The sequence below is a fragment of the Calonectris borealis genome, chromosome 1 (genome assembly GCF_964195595.1).
Source record: "Calonectris borealis chromosome 1, bCalBor7.hap1.2, whole genome shotgun sequence".
Taxonomy (NCBI): domain Eukaryota; kingdom Metazoa; phylum Chordata; class Aves; order Procellariiformes; family Procellariidae; genus Calonectris; species Calonectris borealis.
In genome coordinates, this window is record NC_134312.1 from 123,816,810 (window position 1) to 123,838,902 (window position 22,093).

The 22,093-nt window shown below is 42.4% G+C and overlaps 1 protein-coding gene across 1 annotated transcript in view; it reads right to left on the bottom strand.

The window, feature by feature from the left end:
* LOC142093040 (amine oxidase [flavin-containing] A-like) overlaps positions 1-15,608 on the bottom strand; it is a 39,491-nt gene extending 23,883 nt beyond the window's left edge. Inside the window, exons 1-3 of the mRNA XM_075173927.1 lie at positions 15,473-15,608; positions 3,909-4,003; positions 1,285-1,422 (exon numbers count right to left, since the gene is read on the bottom strand). Coding sequence (XP_075030028.1) covers positions 1,285-1,422; positions 3,909-4,003; positions 15,473-15,551 — 312 coding nt within the window. The 5' untranslated portion in view covers positions 15,552-15,608. The remainder of the gene's footprint in view (positions 1-1,284; positions 1,423-3,908; positions 4,004-15,472) is intronic.
* Positions 15,609-22,093: the final 6,485 nt, after the last annotated feature.

Here is a 22,093-nt window from a genome sequence, read left to right on the forward strand (position 1 = left end):
ATGTCTGAGCTTAAATTAAATAGAGTGGGCCAAACATTCAGCTGGTACAAATCAGCCCAGTCCACCTGCTGTAGAATTACACCAATTTTAGACCAGGTTGTGCAATTAATTTTTTTTTTAGTATTATGGAGTGTCTATGCAAATACTTAAGATGTGACTATTTTATGGGCATGGCATGAATCTGCCCAATAAGGAGAGGCTACAGAACCAGATGATAAAACTTTGCAGCATGAACCCATTGCTCTAATTCTCAGAAGAAAAAGTCGGAAGATAATACAAATTAAACAAATTAAGGATCCATCACATAGCCTTGCTTCTATCAAGTATGTCAACTCTGACTCATACAGGCTTCGAGCCTTGTTCTGCCAGAGTCTGGAAGTACCAAAACTAAAGGATATTAAAAAAATTAAGAAGTGATGGTCTTTGGAAAGTAAAGTAGTTTGTGAGTTATGGAAATAGATGCTTGTACCTCATACCTATGGATCTTATGCCTCTCTTCGTCCCTTTCCCTGCCGCTCTGCCTCTGCACTGGTTTTGGCAGTAGGTCCTGACTAGGACCTGAGCAAAAATTCGGTGAGCTAAAGAACTAAGACAAGGGCTGCTCTGAAGACAGGTTTCATTCCAGTTCACTTTAGCCACAACAGTACCTACTCAAGAGTGGCCACCTGGACTCCTGCTGCCCCACGTCTCAGACATGAAGCTTATAGCGAGCCTTGGGAGGTACCTGTTTCTCACTATTAGCTAGAGAGGGAATCGCGATGAGTCTCAAATTAGACGCCCGGCTTCCAGGCATCCATTTGTAAGTAAGATGAATCCCACGCTATGGGACTGGGAGGGATCTCATGTGAATTTAGTTACGTAAGTGGGGCAAGTACATTATACTACTCCCAGGCTAGTCCCACAAAACTGTTGCCTAGTATGGTCAGTCAATAGTATCCAACAGTATTATATTCTTTTTTCTTATTTATATTTGGCTTTTATTTCAGAACAAGTATTTTCTGGATTTCAGGCAAAAATTCTTTAAAGGATATGTTCAGAGATAATCAGGTGCCGAATGTATCCCAACTTTTTTAACTGCTGTCAGTCCCATTTTCTGAACACTTTTCAAAAGAAAACAAGACCATTGATCCCAATAAGTTAAAATAGAATAACAACACTTCAAACAGGTGCTTACTGGATTACTAAAAGCGAACTTTAAATGAAACATCCTTAATGACTCCTCCAGTAATTTCCAAAGCTCAATGATACCTTTAGGTATCTCAACATGAAAAACGCGATACTTACCCCCTTATAATGGATTGTGTGGCCCTCGACATTCACTTTATAGGTCTCAATACCGAGCTCTTTTGCCAGTCGGAGAATCCGGTTTTGGGTAGGTCCCACATACGACCCACCAACATCTACGTAATTAACTTGATTGTTCTGTCAAAAGAAAGAATACGGGAATCAGAAGCTGTGCGAGAAGCTCCTCAATACAAACATCTAGAAATAGAAAGAATTATTCCATACTGACGAGCACTGCAATTATATGCACAGGAGAAAATGTGTACTGACTGACTTAAAAGTAGGCAGTATTGAGCTCTGTAATGACAGACACACAGAGATCACAGCATCTTCACTCCGTCACACACGCATGCAGTTGGGTTTAACTCTTGTTCGGGTTTCACTATAGTTTTCAGTACTGGCTTTTTAGTCTCACAAGACATGAGAATATGAAGAAATATCCAACCAAATAAATACTTCGGTTAAGTCTAACCCTACTTTTTCAGAATTCATGTTACTTTTCTTGTCATTGCAAAACATTTCTCAAGTTGAAACCATCTCCAGCACCAAGGCTTGTTTTCTCTCTGTAGATATCTGCTTAGACTTAATGCTGTAGATGCTGAGCACTGCACTGCAGTATTCAAGGAGAGTAATCTCCTTTCCAGCACGGCACACCTTGGCTCTAGCCCGGTGCACTCTGGCTAGCAGCCCCCAGCCATGCCGGCCACCGAAGGCGCTCCACACACCCCTCAGACCAGCATTGCGCTCAGTTGCGAAGCAGGAAGAAAGCAAGAAGTTTCAAGGACGCATACCATTACAAGCAGGCTGATTTCCCAAGACAGTAACTCTTTTTAACACTGTTTATAGCGAGCATTTTAAGCTAGGCATTCTCAGTGTCACAGAAAGATGGTGTTTATGCTTCATGTTTCATGTTCAATGATTTCTGCTGAAACACCACTGTTTATCTCTGGTTCCCCAGCAATGGCATCTGACATAATATAAACCTCCCTTACTTCCAGGGTGGGAAGCAGAGCTAATGTCTGTATTACATTACCCTGCACCACAGGTGACTTGTCATTTCTTTCATTTTCTTTTTAATGGCAATCAAGATGTGGTCCATCTTTAGAAGCAGGAGTGTTATTTCAGATAATTTTAAGCCATGTTAAAATGTATGTCTGAGCTGTAATGATGCCTGGCCCTGCTCAGGCTGCTTCTTATAGGGCTCTTCGTTATCATGCCTGTTACATTATGCAAAGTGAGACAGGAATCAGGGGAGAAATGCTTTGACACTCACAGTCTCAGATGATAGTTTTCCTCCGTGATGTTAAAGGCATAGCAGATCCTGCTGTGGACAAAGGGTATGGACTATGCAGGTGGAATTTAATTACCTTAATACAGATGTTTAACACCATTTTAGACAGCCCAAGGTATCCAACACTTCTGTGCAAGGCTGACAAATTTGACTCACGACCCATGGAAGACCTGCAGCTGGAGGCCAGGCAAGGTATCCTAGGGCAGCTAAAATGGCACTACACACTTCTGGTTAGGCACCCAAATCCCATTTGATAGCTCTCAGAGTTGCTTCCAGACCAATTTTAAAGCACCTCCTGTCAAGAGAAGCCCACTGGCATATATTGCAATGCAACCTGTCCAAACAGAGCTCTATTACTTGACAAAAGTGATGGCAACTTGAGACACCTGTCTTCTTTGGGAACTCTATTCCCCCTCTTCCCCCTGGCTAATGATGTCAACAGAATCACAGAATGGTTGAGGTCAGAAGGGACCTCTGGAGGTCATCTGGTCCAACCCCTCCTGCTCTAGTAAGTAACCTAGAGCCAGTTGCCCAGAACTGTGTCCAGATAGCTTTTGAATATCTCCAAGGAGAGAGAGGCCACAACCTCCCTGGGCAACCTGTGTCAGTGCTCGGTCACCCTCACAGTAAAAAAGTGTTTCCTAATGTTCAGATGGTTTGAACCTTCTGTGTTTCAGTTTTTGCCCATTGGCTCTTTTCCTGCCACCGGGCACCACTGAAAAGAGCCTGTCTCCGATCTCTTAGTACCCTTCCTTCCTTCCCTTCTATACACTGATGAGATCCCACCTCAGCCTTCTCTTTTCTAGGCTAAACAGTCCCAGCTCTCTCAGCCTTTCCTCATAGGAGAGATGCTCTAGTCCCTTCATCATCCAGATTATTAATTAAGATGTTGAACAGGATCAGACCCAGTACTGACCCCTGGGGTACACCACAAGTTACTGGCCCCCAACTACATTTCATACCACTGACCACCATCCTCTGGACCAGGCTGTTCACTGGGAGACAGTGTTGAATTACTGAAGTCTAGGCACACAATATCCACTGTTCTTCCCTCATCTACCAAGCCAGTCATTTCATCATAGAAGGTTATCAGGTTGGTCAAGCAGGACTTCCTCTTGGTGAATTCATGCTGCCTGATGACTTTCTTGTTCTTCATGTGCCTGGAAATGGCGTCCAGAATTAGTTGCTCTATCACCTTCCCAGGGATTGAGTTGAGGCTGACCCGCCTGTAGTTCCCTGGGTCCTTCTTCTTGCCCTTCTTGAAGATAGGAGTGACATTCGCCATGTCGTAGACCAGCACAAGTGAGAGTCCAGCATCTCATGAAGCACTTACCCTGACAGTGAATGTCCTTCCTCCAACTCTGTTCCGGGCCTCAAGAACCAGCACGCTAACCCCAGACTCAGACAGCAATTTGGCGGCTGACAAACCTACCAGAAAAAGAGAAAGTGTTTTAAGGCAAGTGGCAGCAATCAGCCACATCAATAGTCAAAAACTGACCCAAAGCTTCAAGGTCAGAGACTTTAATACTTTTTTCAAAAACTCCTGAGAGACGTCAGAAACTTTTCACAGTGTCTTACCACAGAAACCACGTGGCTGCTGCTGAGTTGCATGTTATAACCATCTCCATAAGTAGCATTCACATACTGAAGTTTCCTCCTTCAGGTTAGCATTTTGGCATTTTAAAAACAGTAAAATCTCAATTATTAAGGGACACACATCTTACTCTTCATCTGTGCAGTGCATAGAATGGCAGAACCCAGCTTGTGGGGCTTGCAGCGCTAAAGTGATAGAAATAATAATATACTAAATAGGCGTGCTCCAGCAAGGCAGGCTTCCAACTTCTTCTCTCACTCATCAACTCTCCGCTCTATTGCTATTTGTTGTCCTCATTCACATGCAGAAAGAAAGCCTGCTTCACTGTCAAGATTCATTTTAAGCAATGGAGTTGTTTGACCATGGCAGTCAAACAGGCTGTATGTAGATACTTTATAAAAGGAATTATGGTCCCAGCAAAAATCATCTAATTATGGGACTTTGTGATGGAGGTACTAGAGACAACTGAAAATTCAATAGGACAGGAGTCCTCTTTGCTTTTGACAAATGCAAGCTGAAATTGTAAAAAGCAATCACGAGTTTGTGAAATCAGATTATCCCATTGCCCTGCAGGCCAATTTGGCACTGAAGCATTGTTTCTTTGGAGTTGTTTCCCCTCCTTAAGTATACGAAAGCCAGCCTTATTGATCAGAACTTCCAAGATACCCTGCAGTAAGGAGTAATAATATTATATTCATGTTTATTACACTACCTTGAAATGTGATTAAAAGCAACTGTTCGTGAGCCTACCAAGAATGCACGTCTGAAAAGACCGGAGGAGAGGAATCATTCTGGACAGCGCTAAGTATACTCATTTATTCTGAGGACAATACAGAATAGCCCATAAACTTCTGTGCACATAATCTTTTAATGGGGAAGTGGAACACCATTCACTGGAAACCAGAACTGAGGAAGTTCAAATGTCTTACACTGACAAAAATTATATATACGATTTCCATACTCATCTAAAAATAACTTTACTTCCTTGCGCCATATTCTTTAGGTTGCTGCTGGAGCAGAAGTATACTTAATTCTTCCATCTGTTTAATATTCTAATTTTTAAAAATGCAAGCCATTTGTCAGTGAAGTGAAGTGAACATCTTATAAAGTGATCTAATTTCTTTCAGTAGTTTTTGATTTTTTTTTCCTGCATGAAAGTCTATAGAGAACATTCTGCAATTTTTTTATACTTAATTCTTTAATCCTTTCAGAGATAGTGATCTCTTCTTCCTCAACATAAACACAGAATACACAAGTCTATAATGTTGGAAACACAAACTGCAGTATTTTCTTACAAATATTTGTATTTTTTATATGAGGAAAAATGATTTTTCAAAATATGCAGTGGTTTTTGTCACAAAAAAAGTGGATTTTCTACATATATAAAATAAAAGATTGAATTTCTCTATTCTGCGTAAGTACCACTGGACACTCAGGCACAAGTGGGTAATTCTTTTGTAAGAAAGTTTACAAGTCTTGAAAAAATGCAGAGGGCATTCATGTGTTACCCTATGGAACATAAAGCAGCAAAAACTCTGGCCTAGGTATGAAAAAACATTGTATACAAATCCTCAGTGCCTAAGATCATCATTTCATGCTGTATACAATAGCTATATTCACGCCACAACTGTTTAGGAAGAATAATGGTTGCACTGGGCTGGGTTGGAAGTTAAGCTTACTACTGGTTTATAGCTTAATTATATGATACATCCAAATAAAGAAGGACTGCTAAAGGATGAAGAACATGTGGTAACGTGACTGAGGTTCTCTAACCCGTTTGCTTGTTATACTGTACTTCTTGCACTCCAGCCTTACAGGTTTTTAGTTTCATTGTTGTTAACCCAAGTGTCACTGTAGAGACTGATCCAAAAAAAAAGGCTTCAGAGCTGCACAGACTGGGAAAGGGCACGAGATACATTGGGAGGGCGACAGCTTACTGGCAAGGGGAGAGGGCCTGACTCAAATAAAAACAATGCAAATATGTTGATTAAAGATTGTTACTAGACATGGAAACAATTTTCTTTCACAATGGAGGACTAGCGACAACACCCACACACGGGGTATCTCTGTGTAGCCGTCTATTGAACCCAGCTCTGTAGCTCCATTCCGGTGTGACCGAAGTGCACCAGACACACGTGCTCCCACAGGTGTGTCTTAAGCATCCCACAGCTTTTGATACACAACTAACCTCTAAATAGATTCCATATTTTCCCTTTATCTTCTCCGTAGCTTCTCCGGAGTCTTCTCCGTAGAATTTTCAAGACTTTCGTCGCTGTTCCAGTACCCTCTACAGGACTGGACACCAGAGAGAGACCATTTATTTCTGTTTGATCGACGGGGTGAGGATGAGCGAGAGGAAGGAACGAGACCTTCTCCTTTCCAGTTCCTTGCCCCAGTTCCAGTCTCTGCCTGCTCCGCACCCCTCAGGCTGCACGGAGCTAGCCTCTCACCTCCTCTCCAACACCTCCGCTACTTCCCCAGAGGACACCGCGCACCTTCCAGGAGCTGCCGAGGGGGAGGGCAGGACCTTCATACCTCAAGGGCCTCCCGCAATGCCAGCGCTGCTCTAGAGCCATGGCCCTCCGCCACGTGTGGGCTCTGACACCAGCCACAGTCTCTTGTGATTTTGTGGATGTCCGAGCGCGCCATGCCAGGCCAAACCGAGCACCGGGCCGTGACCCCTCAGGCCGCAGCCAAGACTCACGCGAGGTATTTCCAAACACACCTGCGTACGCCTGGACGACTGCAGCACAGACATGCTTGTCACAGCCGAGGCCGCTGTTGTCCCCCATTGCCTCCTCCACCTCCTCCAAGCGTGGCCTAGAGAGAAAGCTGCAAACCACCCCAAACCACTGGCCGTCCTCCTTCCAGATATCACTCTAGTTCTATGAGTTAGAAATAAACTACTCGCCTGAGAAAGATGAAAGGAGCCTGCCAAAACCATGCCTCATTTGAAGTATCTGGCTGTAGAAATTCACTTGTTACTAGAGGAGAATAAGCAAGGCGAGATGACTCGTACATCCTCCACAAGGGTTTCTATGGCAATCTCACACCAGGCTCCCCCCCTCTGAAAACGCCGTGCAGGAAAGCTCTATTCCTATTGATTTTGCAGCGCTATTAAGGACTCAGAACGGTTGCTGCTACAGATCATACTGCTGCTGCTTTCATTTCAGAAAACTGTCATAATCCTATCAAGCAAAGTAGTCTCAAGTGCATCAAAACACTGGACGTACAGTTTAAAAAAAAAAAAGAAACTAAGATGAATTTATGCCAAATTTATGCCAATCTGCAGACTACCAGACATACACTACGACTGAACAACACTGAATTTTGTATGTAGCCTGATGGAAAATACAACAAAGCATGTCTCTACCTCATAGGAGAAAAAGGTTCAACTCTACAGGTAGTGCAGAAGACTGGGACTTAAGAGACCTGAGCTTGATTCCCAACTGAGCCCCATAATGTGGGAAATGTTTCCCTATTTCGTAGGGAAGCATTTATAAGACTAGCATTTATAAGAGTAATTCCAAGTTGCCTCAATACTGGGGTTGATACAGGGCATATAAGCAGATACGAGTTCTGTAGCACAAAAAAGTGTTAAAAAAAGTTACCTTTTGGAAATGTGATAGTAATTCTATAGTAATAGTATAGTGATTCTACTTTTCAAAATCTAGGCTCTGTAAATCCAGTACATCAAACAGATTCACTGATACACCATGATCGGAAGCAAAAATCACCAGCATCTTTCCCAGGGACAGCACTTCTTACGTGAGGTATGCTGAGCATCTCCAAAACACGCAAGGGCAGTACCCATACAGGGTACCCAAGGAAGGGCAATGAAGGGGAGTGATGACAGTCCGATACCATCAACCTTTTAACCTTTCAGACTGAGGCCACTATGTACGTGCCATATTGAGCACACAAAAACAAAGGCAGAGAAAAATTACCTGTTACTATTGAAAAGGCAACTGTCTGCTGGTATTCTAGATGCATTGTTTGCTTACTCGCTACCTTCTTTGACAAAGTGCATTCGCCTTTTATGCATCCACTATCGGGCTGAAAGTTTACCAAAACCAACCTAATACAACATTTCTTGTAAAATCCTTGTTAATCTACCCTACTGTACATGGAGTGGGATAATTACATTGTGTGAAAGACTACTAACCCATTACTGCAGTGTTCTAGCAGGCTTTAACTGAATAACATAAGGAAAAAAAAAAATCTTTCTGGAAGGTCTCTACATTTTTCTGATCTTACCAGGGGAATAATTTTTAAACTTTTTTTCTCATAATACATCAGTAAACTGAGACAATTGTTGATATATCCTTATTAAAGTTCCACTATAACAGCATGCTAACGCTGTGATTATTTTTACTGTTTCCCTGATGGAAAACCTAACTTTTTCCAAACACAATTGAGTAATTAAATCTGGCAATGGTGACCTTAGAATCAGCTCTCGTTATTCAACTAGAAGTCCCTTTGCCAAGTAAATACGAACCTGTCAATAAGAGATGCAAAACATTTCTACCATGACTGTAGGGTAAAATCTCCCTTTTCTTCTCCTTCTCCCTCCTCCCCAATTTTCTTTTCATTGGAATTTTTGTGCACACCATGCTATTTAAATAAGTTTAAAAATATAGTTAAAATGTACTCAGTTACATCAGACTGACCAGAGAAATCACTAATGGGCAACAACATGGGCTGAGAATGAAAGAACTGTTTTCCTTCACAGACAAAGGATTTGAAGTTTTAAATTGCCACTGAAAATGAAAAAAACTTATCAATTAAATTACATCCCCTTAAATTTGCAGAAAACAGCAAGAATACACAGTGCAGATCACAAGTCTACATTCATTTCTTCTTCAGTGTTGCCTAATACCATAACATCACTAACTTTCCGTTTGTCAGAAACTGTATTTTATCTTTCCATATCTTCTTTCATAATCCTTGTTGTAGAATACTTGATACCGGGGATGGAGTTGCGTTTATTTATTTTGTCATTTTCAAGTAAATGTTTTTCATTTCTTTTTCATCAATTCTTTTTTTCCCCTCCAGCAAAAATAACCCAGTTGATTCAGCAAAGATTTCAACCAAAAGAGAATAAATATTTTCTATTACAGAGTGCATTGTCCAACTGAGACCAAGCCACTCTAAGTAGTTTCAATGGCGCTACTGTCTAAACGCTTTCAACAGATGCAAGCCTTGTTCTGAAGGGTACAAAGACAGTTTCTCACGGACAATGTTAACAGAAACACGGTGGGCAGGAAGAGGGAATTGTATCCCAAGGATGAATCCACTCCTCCGTACACACCCACTGTGATTTTCAAGTCCAAAGCCCATTGCAGTAAACAACTCTTCCCCAGAATAACTCTTTCCTCCTCCCCCCAAAACAAAGGCAGAAAAAAGTTAACTAGTATAAGCATGGGGTTAGAAATGGAGCATCCTCCTTCCCCTTACATGTTAAAATGAGTAGCACCAGTTAAAATGATGATGGTTTGATTCTGCCTAGTTTATGGAAACATCTAAGGTAATTATGCACATTTTCTAACTATTGATAATTGTTTTGGTCAGTATGCAGAATAAATTCCTGTCAGTTAATCAGTGATCTTCAGCTAAATACGTATGTGAAAAAATGTTGCTGCACAACTATGATCAGCATCATTACCACAAATATCAAGAACATCAGCATGGATATTCCTGGGAAAGACAATGCCTGTCCCATGCCTGTTTTTGTTATGCTAGAATATTTAGAGAGATCTGTCCTAACTACTTGGCTATTTCTTTTGCTCGCTGGAGTAAATAACACTCTTAAGACTTCAGACCTACCGAGCTAACAGGAATACTCTTTCCTACCTTTCAACACCTTTCACCTAAGCCTAAGGCATGGTGCAAAATCTACTCCTCAGGAAAAAAACAGAGGTTTACAGAGCCCTCTTAAGAGCTGTGAATTTGCTAACCTATGAATCACGCTGGTGTACATTTTGGTTTTGCCAGAAACAAACCCGACACATTCTTCATTCAGGAGCAGAACCAGCTATGACTATTCAGCTTACCCCCTGGGTTAGACAACGTTTATAAATGACGCATTTACCATAGAAAACCACATGAAGAATATGATGAAAGATGAAGAAAATAATAATATTTCTACATCTGGTTATATAATGAACACATCACAACCACATTTTGGCCAGAACTAAACACCTACCACTGAGCATAACACAAAGGAGTGTCTTAAACAAAACCCATGCCCCACGTCATAAGATTTTGCATCTTTAGTAGGAAAACATTAGAACAATCATGAAAAAGGCGGCAAATGGAAACTGGTATTTCTGTTTATTTGTGAGTATTGTACATAACATCCATTACACTTTATACGGAGCTCTGATTGTTTTGTTCCTGCTGTAAATTATTCTCGTAATGGCAGTCAGCTTGCTAGCAGTACATGGGGAACTGAGAGCTCTGTGAAACATTGCTATTTATTTCTGCATCCCAATAAATGGCTTATAGGAATTTCTGGTACCAAGTGACAATACTATCACCGATTATCAGCTTTCCTGTTGGATCCAGAAAGAAAGCGGGAAGGAACCGGGTAGCCAGAGCCCAGCACAGGGCAGATGTAAAGAGATAAACACAGGATACATTTTAGGAACCAGCTATTGCATTCCTACAGGTCACATTCTGGGTAAATTTAGAAGTAACAGTAGAAAAAAAATCTACTGAAAACTACTCCAGATTTACACAGATGGGACTGATTATATCTTCTACGAGTAAGTGGGTATTTGACAGTTTATCTGACACTACCACCCACCAGCAGCTTGGCATGCTGTCAAAGCAAACAGAGCAGTATACAACATAAGTTGTGCTGCCATTATAGCAAGCAAGGAAATTCTGCATTTCCTCATTATTCAGTATTTCACTCAGAGACCAGAGCCAATGCGTAGGTAGCTCACGTGGTAAGGTTGTCGATCACACACGGTGGAGCAGGAGATGCCGATGTACAGCGCTTTTCCATGGAGAGGAGGAAAAAAAAAGCCTTAATAGTATATCATATGTTTTATTTCAATATGAAGACTAATTACTACTATTTTTAGACCCAGCTTCTCCTACAGTTTGTGGCCCTTGGACCCCTCTATAAACGCAATCGAAAACAGTGCTGTTTCCTGCATGTGGCTGGGAAATCTAAGCGTCTGTTTTGTTGAGCCATGAGATCTCCTTGTTTCGAGCTAAAAAAATTGTGGGTTTATTTGGAAATAAGAAGTATCCATGTCAAAGAATGATAATCTTCAGTGCAAGTTTCAATTACGGCTGAGTCTCCCTTGTGATCTGTGCTTGTAACATGATGTGCTGAAATGTTCTACAAAAGATATTTGCATACAAGTTCTCTTGGATTTGCCTGCTTCTTGCCTGACGTACTTCTCCATATCTGACAGGTCTCTGGTTTGCATTATGTAGACAAACATTCTAAATTCTCCATGCCTTTTTTTGATAAACTGGGCTTCCAGTGTCCAAAATTCACATGTAAGGTGAGGCTGGCATACAAACGTACCCTGAACCTCTTGCTGAAAAAGTTGGGGTGTTTTGTTTACATTCTTTTTTTGCCAAATTTTGAACTATTTAAGCTTGAATTTTCAGGGTGTGTTTTTCAGGCTGATTCTTTTTTGCTGGAAAATCTTGGTCAAAATTGGCTGGCTATTTCTAAACCTCCAGGAAACAAACATTCTTCTTTGATTTTGAAAATTGATGGCTTTTCTTTTTTTCCCTTTCCTATTTTGGAAGTTCTTGAAATTTGGCAAGGAGGTCAAATTGAGGCCTTTGAGTCAACACAGCACATTTTGTTATCCATGTGAAAATATGCCCCAATAAGGTCAGTTAGACAGTTTGGAGGAATTACAGATCACACATAAGCAGCAGCCATTTTCTAGATCTCAAAAGCTGAAATATCTGAGGTTTCTGTCAAAACTCTCCAAAACTCTCTTAATGCTGTCCAGTTGTTAATGAGCAGTTCCCAAGGAGTGATTGAGCATCCCGTACCTCCTTACCACCCATCTCGTATCTCAGAGCAAGCAGGTATGCTCCATCCTAGGGCTATGGAGCCAAAATCTGAATTTCCCTGTAATTATGGCGTTAGCTTGGGGAGGGGGTAATGGAGCTGGGATGGGGACGATGTGTAAGAAGAAGTATGGCAGTGACTTGCTGCATAAAAGGGACAACTTCTGGAAGCTGTCAATACAATAGTTAGTCCACACAGAGGATGACAATCTCCTAGTCCTCAACTAGCCCCTTAACCCAAGCGTCAGAGGACTGTCTGATGGGGTGTCAGGGTTACGATCCTGCCGATTAATCAAACACGCATCCATGGCACGTCATGCGCTGTCAGCTTGCTGTGTTTAACAAATGAGGGAATTACATAGCCTAAACCAAAATGCACAAGAAAAAGGTCAAAATGAATCCAAATCAGAACATCCTCTTCAGTTCAGTAGAAAACCCACATAAACAGAAAATGGAAGCAATATTCAAGGCACAGAAATAAGAAGACCCCATGGGTATGGGGAAAGTCTTTAACTTCAGGCATCAGTTTATTTAATGTGCTTGAGTATAAAATGTTATAATTAATATTAATTGTATTATGGGGGACAGTAGCCATTAAGAATGATACAAACATGTGTCTAGGGCCTTTCCTGTCCACGATCCACATTTTTAACATGGACGCCCATGTAAAAAGAGGAATCTAACCCAAGCTCTGTAGCTCCCTCTCTGTAGGGGTCCAAATGTGTTTGCTGATGCAGTCTGGACAGTTCGAACCTGATTCCATGGGGTACAGCAGACAAATCTCAGCAGTAGAGGCCACCAGAGCAGAGTTTGTCTTCCAAGAGCTTCCCCACTGTGAAGCACTCTTTGCAGAAGCTCCCTCCATCCCTAGATTGCAGCTTCCTACAGGCAGAGTGGATTCTGTGTCCTGTGAATGACCACGTACAGACGAGTGCATACAGAGGCCAGGAGCATGGACAAGAAGTGTGCCTTAGGTTGTACAGAAACTGGCTCTCAAGACCATGCTTCACTTGGAGGAAGAGATTATTTCCGGAGGTGCCAGTCAGGATTTGAGCTTCATTTTCCAAATATTGCACAAATATTTTAAAAAGCCACAATCTCGCCGCTGGGAAGCTCACACTTAATATAACAAGCAGCTTGCTTATATCTGATAGACATTTCATGTATTTCTAGTAAAGAACTAGTTTATCTCGAAGTTTCCTATCCTTTCTTGTAAGCATCAGGTAATGAGTATTTAAAATATAGTAGAAGGAGAGAAGACAGTAATCTTATCAGACGAGGCAATTGCAAATATATCTTCAGAGAAATAAGCAGCAGCAAGTCAAGACTGGAGTCAGAGATGTAGAGGGCGAAACCCTGTCCATACTGGAGCATGTTTTACTATTTGTCTCACCAGAAACAAAATTATAGATACAGATTACTTTTTTTAAGACCAGAAAGCAGCACTGTCTAACCTCTTAACAGAGCTGAGATGTAGGTATATTGGTACAAGAACTGTAGAGACAGAGAAGCCGTGTGAAAAGCAAAACAAACCAAGAGCTGAGGAATTACAAAGATGGATTAATTATGAAATAAAGCATTTATTGTTCATTTTTCTAAGGCTGCTTTCTTAAAATGATGCCTGTTATAATTCGTAACAAGCAAACACCAATTTCTACGCTACTGGCATGACATAAGGGTTTCCATTGGCAAGAAAAATGTTCCTGTACCCCAAGAGTGCTGTGATATGTTTATTTGTCTTCCTAATGTCACTGACAAATTTTCAGGGACTGTAACTTCTTGAAATTTCCTGCTTGGCTCCATTTCAGACTCCACACCAGGCTTTAGTCCAAGGCATAAGTGTTCTGAAGTAACTTACTGATTCTTGTACTAGTGAGGCAAGGTATCACTTAGAAATCCTTGATGCATTTTCCAAAACGCTGCTACAGGTTGAAAAGCCAGAGGAGCAAGGTACCCTCAAAGGAAGAAGAGCTTCTCAGAGCTCTAAAAACCATATTAAGATCACGTCGCCATCAGCTGCACACAGTATGGGTGGTAATTCCCTAAGGGTACTCTGTGCATTACAGAAACCTTAAGGATGAAGACCAAATGAATCGTGCTAGCATGAAAATACCCAAGGCATGTGGTAAAGCTAAAAAGCAAGCAAAACTAGGTCCAAACTCTTTCTTGCTGTTCGGCGGTACTACAGATTATTTACATAATCACATTGTCACAAACAGTTATTTAAACAATTACTGTTGTTTTAGCAAATGAAATAATGTAATTAAGTAAACAATTTACTGTTTCGTGCTTTAATTCACTTCTGATAAAAGAAAGGAAAGCCTCTGACTCCTTCTCAATTCTAATAAAAACTAATTTTACCTACAGTAATAATGGTTGTAGTATCACTGAAGTCACTCAGTCGCATAACTCACCTTTTCTGAGCCATCAGTGAAGACTCCCCGAAAAGTGAAACCTGGCCAAAGTTGCTAACACAGCATTTATTTGATGGACAAACCAAATACAGATTTTCTCCAACATAGTAACATTCTCATCTTAGGTACCACCAGATAATAAGAATAATTGCTGCTTTTTTTTAAGTATGAGGATCAGGGGCCACAATGCACTTGCTAGTGTTAAAGCGGATCTGAAGAGTATTTTGGGAAATGTTTCCTAGTAAAGTGTAAAGAGTCCATCGCACTGGGGGAACTTGGCTGTCTGTAGTACAGCTCTTCTCAGAGTAACAAAACCTAACCTGTTTTTACAGATATTCCCAGATGTCTTTCTGCAGTATTTATCAAAAGCGTACAATTGCAAGCACTGCAAGCACCTGAAAAACCACAACTTCAAAACACCGTCTTTCTCGGGATGCAAAAATCCCAGCCGGTATCCCTGCATTCTCCCGCACCTGTGGACATTATAAAGTCAGTTTTCCAACAGACTCTCTTCTGATGAGTACAAAGTACAAACCAACGCAAGAAGAAGCAAATACGTCCTGAAATAGCGACCTGGATAATTTCTCCTTTTTTTTTTCCCCAAGTGCATCTGAAGCCCCTAGAGACCCGACGCTCTCGTTAACCATCGCCCAAGCCTTAAGGCCAGCCGTGGGGACGAGCCACGCCCGGACCCGCCGCTCCCAGGCCCCGCGCTGCCCAGCCGGCAGCATCCCGGCCCCGAGCACCGGTGCCGCCCGCGGGGCTCTGGGACCGCTCCCGGGGCGATGCCCCGGAGAAGGCCGGCGGATGCGCGGTGGCCGCGTCGCCCCCCGGACCCACCTGAGATGCCGCCCCCGACCACGACCACGTCGTATTTCTCGGCCATGCCGCTGCCCCCCGTCCCGGCCGCTGTCTCCATCCCACCCTGGCCCGTCGGCGGCGGCTCCGGCTCCGAACCGGCTCTGGCGGGCGGACAGCCCGCGCCGTCCCGCCCGCCCCGGACCCGCCCCTGGGCGGGCTCCGCGCCGCCGCCGCCAATGGGCACCGCACGAAGGCGGGGTCTATTATAACCACGCCCCCCCCGGTGCTCGCCTCTCTGCCCCGCCCCGTCCCGGCCCGGCCCGACGGGGCAGTGCGAGGCTCCGGCGAGGCCCCGGCGGAGGGGATCGCTGGGGGAAAACCGCTGCCAAACGCTGCCTCCGGTTAAACGTCGTGCCTGGGCCCGGCTCGGTACCGGCTCGGTTTCGCACCAGCCCGTCCCGGGTGCACCAGAAGGGCTGGAGGCAGGTAGGCGGCAGCGTGCCTGGTGCAGGGTGCAGCAGCTCCAGCAGCCTGCACTCACTAACCCCTTTTTATTTACTAAAATTTAGAAAGTATGCTAGCAGTGAGTGTGGGAGAGGAGGAGATCCACGGAGCTAGAGCGTCACAGGTTACAGCAGTATACACGCCTCACCTTGTACGAGAATCAAATAGCACTAGGTCCATGAGCCAGGGAATGAAGGGTTAACCTTTGCACGAAAGTAGCTTCCCAAAGACAATGCCTGAAATAATAACTGGTTGCCAAAATACCAATTTTGTTTGTACTTCTACTATTACGGCTCTGAAATACATGATGGTTGTGATTTTTTCATGCATTTTACAGCTCGTACAATTTTTATTGCCAAAGTGTAAATGTCATCTCCGTGAAGCTAAGTAGAAAAACTAGAGAGCCTGTCCATCCCCTTCCAAGTAAGCACAGAAGACCTTTACAATTCACACAATTACAGAAAATCCTAATGCCACTTTATGTTAAATATTGATATAAGTTCTGAGGGTTGCCCAATTCTGTAATCATATTCCATACCTGGGTATGACCAAAGAATTGAATGAGAGTGCAATACTACACAGTCGGTGTCCTCAGAAATGCCTTGGCTTTCTTACAGTGGGAAAAATTAGGACTTTTGGGTTGTGCTAATTGTGCCAAAGGAGCAAGACATGGACCTGTTGGAGCAGGTCCAGAGGAGAGCCACAAAAATAATCAGGGGGATGGAACACCTCTCGTATGGGGAAAGGCCGAGAGAGTTGGGGTTGTTCAGCCTGGAGAAGAGGAGGCTCCAGGGAGACCTTATTGCAGCCTTTCAGTACTTAAAGGAGGCTGTCCTGGTTTCAGCTGGGATAAAGTCACGGACTAAATGAACTCAATGGACATTTTAGAGGGGTGGCCCATAGTCTAAGGGAATTATATCTGTGTGTACATATCAAAAGACAGGAAAAGTGGTGGTGATTAATTGGAATGTCTTGGAAAATGTGAGACCTGGGCATGATGTAGATGGTATAGAATAAGGGGTGGATACTGTCCTCGTTTCGGCTGGGATAGAGTTAATTTTCTTCCTAGTAGCTGGCATAGTGCTGTGTTTTGGATTTAGTAGGAGAAGAATGTTGATAACACACTGATGTTTTAGTTGTTGCTAAGTAGTGCTTACACGAGTCAAGGACTTTTCAGCTTCCCATGCTCTGCTGGGTGCACGAGAAGCTGGGAGGGAGCACAGCCAGGACAGCTGACCCAACTGGCCAAAGGGATATTCCATACCATATGACGTCATGCTCAGTATATAAACTGGGGGAGGGGGCTGGGGAGCAGCAATCGCTGCTGAGGGACTGGCTGGGCATCAGTTGGCAAGTGGCGAGGAATTGCATCATGCATCACTTGCTTTGTATATTCTATTATTATTATTATTATTATTATTATTATTATTATTATTATTACTACTACTACTACTACTACTACTACTACTACTACTACTACCACCACTACTTTATTTTATTTCAATTATTAAACTGTCTTTATCTCAACCAAGGAGTTTTCTCACTTTTACCCTCCCAATTCTCTCCCCCTTCCCACCGGAGCGGGGGGAGTGAGTGAGCGGCTGTGTGGTGTTTAGTTGCTGGCTGGGATTAAACCACGACAGGGGCTTATAAGAAATATGGGGACAGACTTTTTAGCAGGGCCTGAAGTGATAGGACAAGGGGTAATGGTTTTAAACTAAAAGAGGGTAGATTCAGGCTAGATATAAGGAAGAAAGTTTTTATGATGAGGGTGGTGAAACACTCGCACAGGTTGCCCAGAGACGTGGCAGATGCCCCATCCCTGGAAACATTCAAGGTCAGGTTGGACGGGGCTCTGAGCAACCTGATCTGGTTGAAGATGTCCCTTCCCACGGCAGGGGGGTTGGACTAGGTGACCTTTAAAGCTTTAAAGCTTTAGAGCTTCCCTTCCAACCCAAACCATTCTATGATTCTATGACAACACTGACTGAAGGCAGAAACATCTATGAAATCCTCAAGCTCCGCGTGGATCAACAATACGAGAATAATGGATCTCCTTCAAAAAAAACCCCAGGTACTTTAAAAAGTGAAGTAGATGTGCAGTGCTAATTAAGTGTGTTGCACTAGCAGCAGACACACAAGTGCCAGGTACTATAGCAAACAAGACGAACAACATGATCCCTACTGCTCCAAGAGACCATCTACTGACACAGACGCTCATTATCACTGAGATTGCTACTGCTTGCATGCCAGAGTAAAGTGAGCAAAAAGGGGACAGTCCAAGACTGTGAGTGTGATATGTATTCTAAAACAGACAATGTAATGTACCAACAGCCTTCTGCGCTTATTGGGGAAAAAAGCCTTTGCTTCTTGAGGGTGATAAGGATACCCGCTCTCACAGCTCTGCTGGCCCCATTGAGCAGATTGCAGGGATTCTGACAAATAAAAGCTTCACCAAGCGGCACCTCCCTCATAATCCAGAAGCCAAGTTTGGAGGAAAACAACAAAAACATCCTCTGTGATAAGAACAGGAAACTTGTGTGTATCTAGATAACTTGCTGATGGATAGGCTTGCCAAAAATTCTCTAGTGCTAAAAGGAACTGCAACGGGCTTGTCAAAGAGCAATAGAGATTCAAGTGGTTTTACCTAGAGCAACTCTAAGGATGAGAGATGATATCAGTGTGAATTGTACACGTTGTTGCTGCCTCAACCCTTGCAATAAAGACCGAAAAAATATCTAAGGGGCTACCAAGGATTATCTCAGGCATTAGCAGCCTCCAAGGGTAGCAATGGCTGTCACAACCACCTAACTGCTAAGCCCTTAGCATCTGTATGATACAAATAAGACACCTCAGAATAATTCTACCTCAACTCATACAGATCTGCAGACATCTAGGATTTGGGAAAAAAAGCAAGCAGATACTGAAGCCTTGCTTGAGAACAACTGGTTGAACCCAATGGGAGATGATCAAGGAGATCTTGTCAACCTCTCAGCTGGGTCCATCAGGATTTGGTGAGGACTTGCTGAAAACGCAAGAAGCAAGGAAGGAAGCAGGTGATGTGTCATATTGAGAGTGATCCTCCTTCCCTAAATGTTATGACCACGTTTTCAAAGAGAAATTTGAAATGTGTTCAGAAATCAACAGAAAATAAAGGGATGGCAAACTTTACAGTAAAGGAAATTTTATTCCAAGCAGATAAAATTTTATTTGGAAAGAAGCTAATTGTTGCTCAGAACAGAGAGTTGAATAACAAAGAAATGCTCATCAATGGGCCCTGTTCTTTATGCACTATAAAAAAAGAGGGGACAACTCTGAAGGGTGAGCACAGGAAGCTACTGTTGCTGAAACCATTTCCTAGCAATCTCTCTGGTTGATTTATGTCTGTTTCAGTGAATAAGTTGTAGTAATAATTTGCTGAGCTTGCAGAATGTGCATGATCATTAATGTGAAGGTATATAAAGTCACAGGACTGACATAGACTTTTGCATTTACCAGGAAAACAACACTGAAAGTCGCTGAGAAATACAGTGGAACATCCAGAGCAAGGCTTTCACTTGAGATCACAGCTGTGTCAGCAACAATAAAAATTGTCATGTAGCCCCAAGAATGGGCAAAATTTCTTGATCAAAGAACATGAAGAAAAACATCCAAAGATAAGTGTCATCACCAAGTTCTTTATTGTACTACAAGTGTTTTGCTTTCAGTTTTACCAACTACTGATGTGAGGAAGTCAAACTTCTCAGGTCACGTCATCAGTAGTCACAGTTACATGTTATTTTGCACCTGCTCAGTACCCCAAATGATGAGTAAAATCAGTCATAATGGTTGTGGAACTCACAGATGTTTTGCATTCCTTCCTGATTTCACTGTTACTTTATTTTGCCAATGCATCTGAAAATTGGAACACAAACACAGGGAAATCCCTGGCATTAAAATAAAATGCTTTTGTCAAAATAAAAAACATTATCTATTGTACATTCATGTACACAGTATAATTTTTTAGTTCTTTATTTGTTTTATGAATGTCTTTTGACAGGTAAATAGAGAGAACCTAAGTGCTGTAAGGCAAGAATGTATTATCACTAGAAGACTGACTGTCATTATTAAGATCATAATTACCACCACTTAGCCACCTCTAAAGTAACATAATTCTTGTATCTTAACAACATCAACAGAGCTTATCTAAATACCCTAGAACATGCCATCTTAAATGTTACTGCCAGCTGAAATTTTTGCCATTAACTCATCATCTGTGTTGATTAGCACTCTACTCTGCAGGCACAAAGATGAGCTTTCCGGAGAGTATCAGAGCCTTTTGCAAAGCTTGATTCACATAAATTTACATTCGCAAACATTTTAATTCTGGTAATTATATGGTTAGTACTCTGGGTTACATCAAGCTGAAATATGAAAAACTGCGACAAATAACCCAAACTCTTCCCAACATCAGACTCAGTAGTTCTGTTTGGGAGTCCATTTGTTGGGCAACAGCACACAGGGTATGGAGTAACTTCAAGCCTCAGCTGTAGGTGATACTGTATTTTCTAAGGATGGTTTTCTATTTTGGAACAGTATCTTAGACTACTTTATGCTAAATTTGGAGACGTTATCAATTAATATACAGTGCTAATGATGTTTACAGAGTTGTTGATTTTTTTTTCCAAGGACTTTATTAGTAAGAGAAATGATAAAAGGCAATGTAGTACATGTAAATACACAATGTTGTACACCATGAGTAGAAAAAAAAAGAAAATATTGTTCTAGAAAATGTTTCAAGCTTTAGAGCGCTTTCCTCTGAAACAAACAAAATCCAAAGAACCAACCCCAGATCAAAGTCTTTCCAAGGGTTTTATGAAAGTGGAAAGAGAGAAAACATGTATTCCCAAATAACATGGAAGGGGTAGTCCAGCCTCCTGCCCAAAGCAGATCCAGCAGATCCATCCTAGGGGATGTTCATACAATCTCTCTGCCTCTCTCTGGTCCATCGAATAGGTAGTTATTTAGACCAACTGGAATGTCCCCAGTAGGCGATTCGTAAAGAGGTTGTGCGACAGGTTGGTAAAAATAGCTAAGAATCAAATTGGTAAGCTGTGAATGGTATTGTAGAGTATTAACGGACATCTTTATTGACTAGGATATATATTCTTAGCTTGTCAAGTCCACTTTTTTACTTAGGTGTGTATTCCAAACCATCAGACAGTCACCTGTCTGATATTGTAAAACAGTCTTCGCTGGTATGAAAAATGCTTTTGTACACAAAAGCTGTGACACATGTACACACATGGCTGTGACATGTTTATTCATCACTGTTCATTTTTACTGGCGTGTTTTCAACAGCTATAGAGACTTCATGCTTCCTGGCTAGCTCTATTTCAGGCACCGCGCTGAACTCTAATCAATGAATAAGCAGCTTGAAGCAAATTATCATCGCTCGTGGCTGTTAGCATTTGATTAGTTCATTTTACCTTATAATCACAACCAGGAATCTTCTGAAATATAAACACAGGCAACAAAAATTCAGTGCTTGCCCTCTCCTTGACCCGTGTTTCCCACTCCCTCAATTGCCGAGCATCCAACAGATATTCTGGCAGTGGGACACGGAGGGGCACGCGGGGAGTGGGGTCCTCCAAGCCAGCCCCCATCACTGGCGGAGTTTCTGCTCTTCAGCGACCGATTGGCACTAGACCTACTTATTCACTTTCTATCCAGGGACCTTGGTCCCCTCCGCAGTGCCGGATGCAGAAGGCATCATTCCTGTGGCTGCGCCCCTTTGGGGGCCTGGAAACTTTCGGTGGGGATGGGGAAAATAGGCAACTGCGTGTAAGGAGTTTTCCTAAAGCCATGAGGAAAAGGTCAACTACTATGACTTTAATGTCCCTAGGTGAATCTACTAGAATATATATTTAAAACATTCATCCAAATTTCAGAGTGCTCCTCTACAGCTGGGAAGAGAAAAACAAAATACAAGCTGAGACTTATGCCCTAAAGGGAAATGCCCTCAGCTACACACAATGAAGTTTTCTGTTCCCTCAGAGAAACCTGTTACATACTCACTGGATAAAGTCTCACTACCTCAAGCCACCAAAAGATATTTTGACTTCACGCAAATGTGGAATGAAATTTTAAGTATTTTTAGCCACCAAGGAGTTTGGT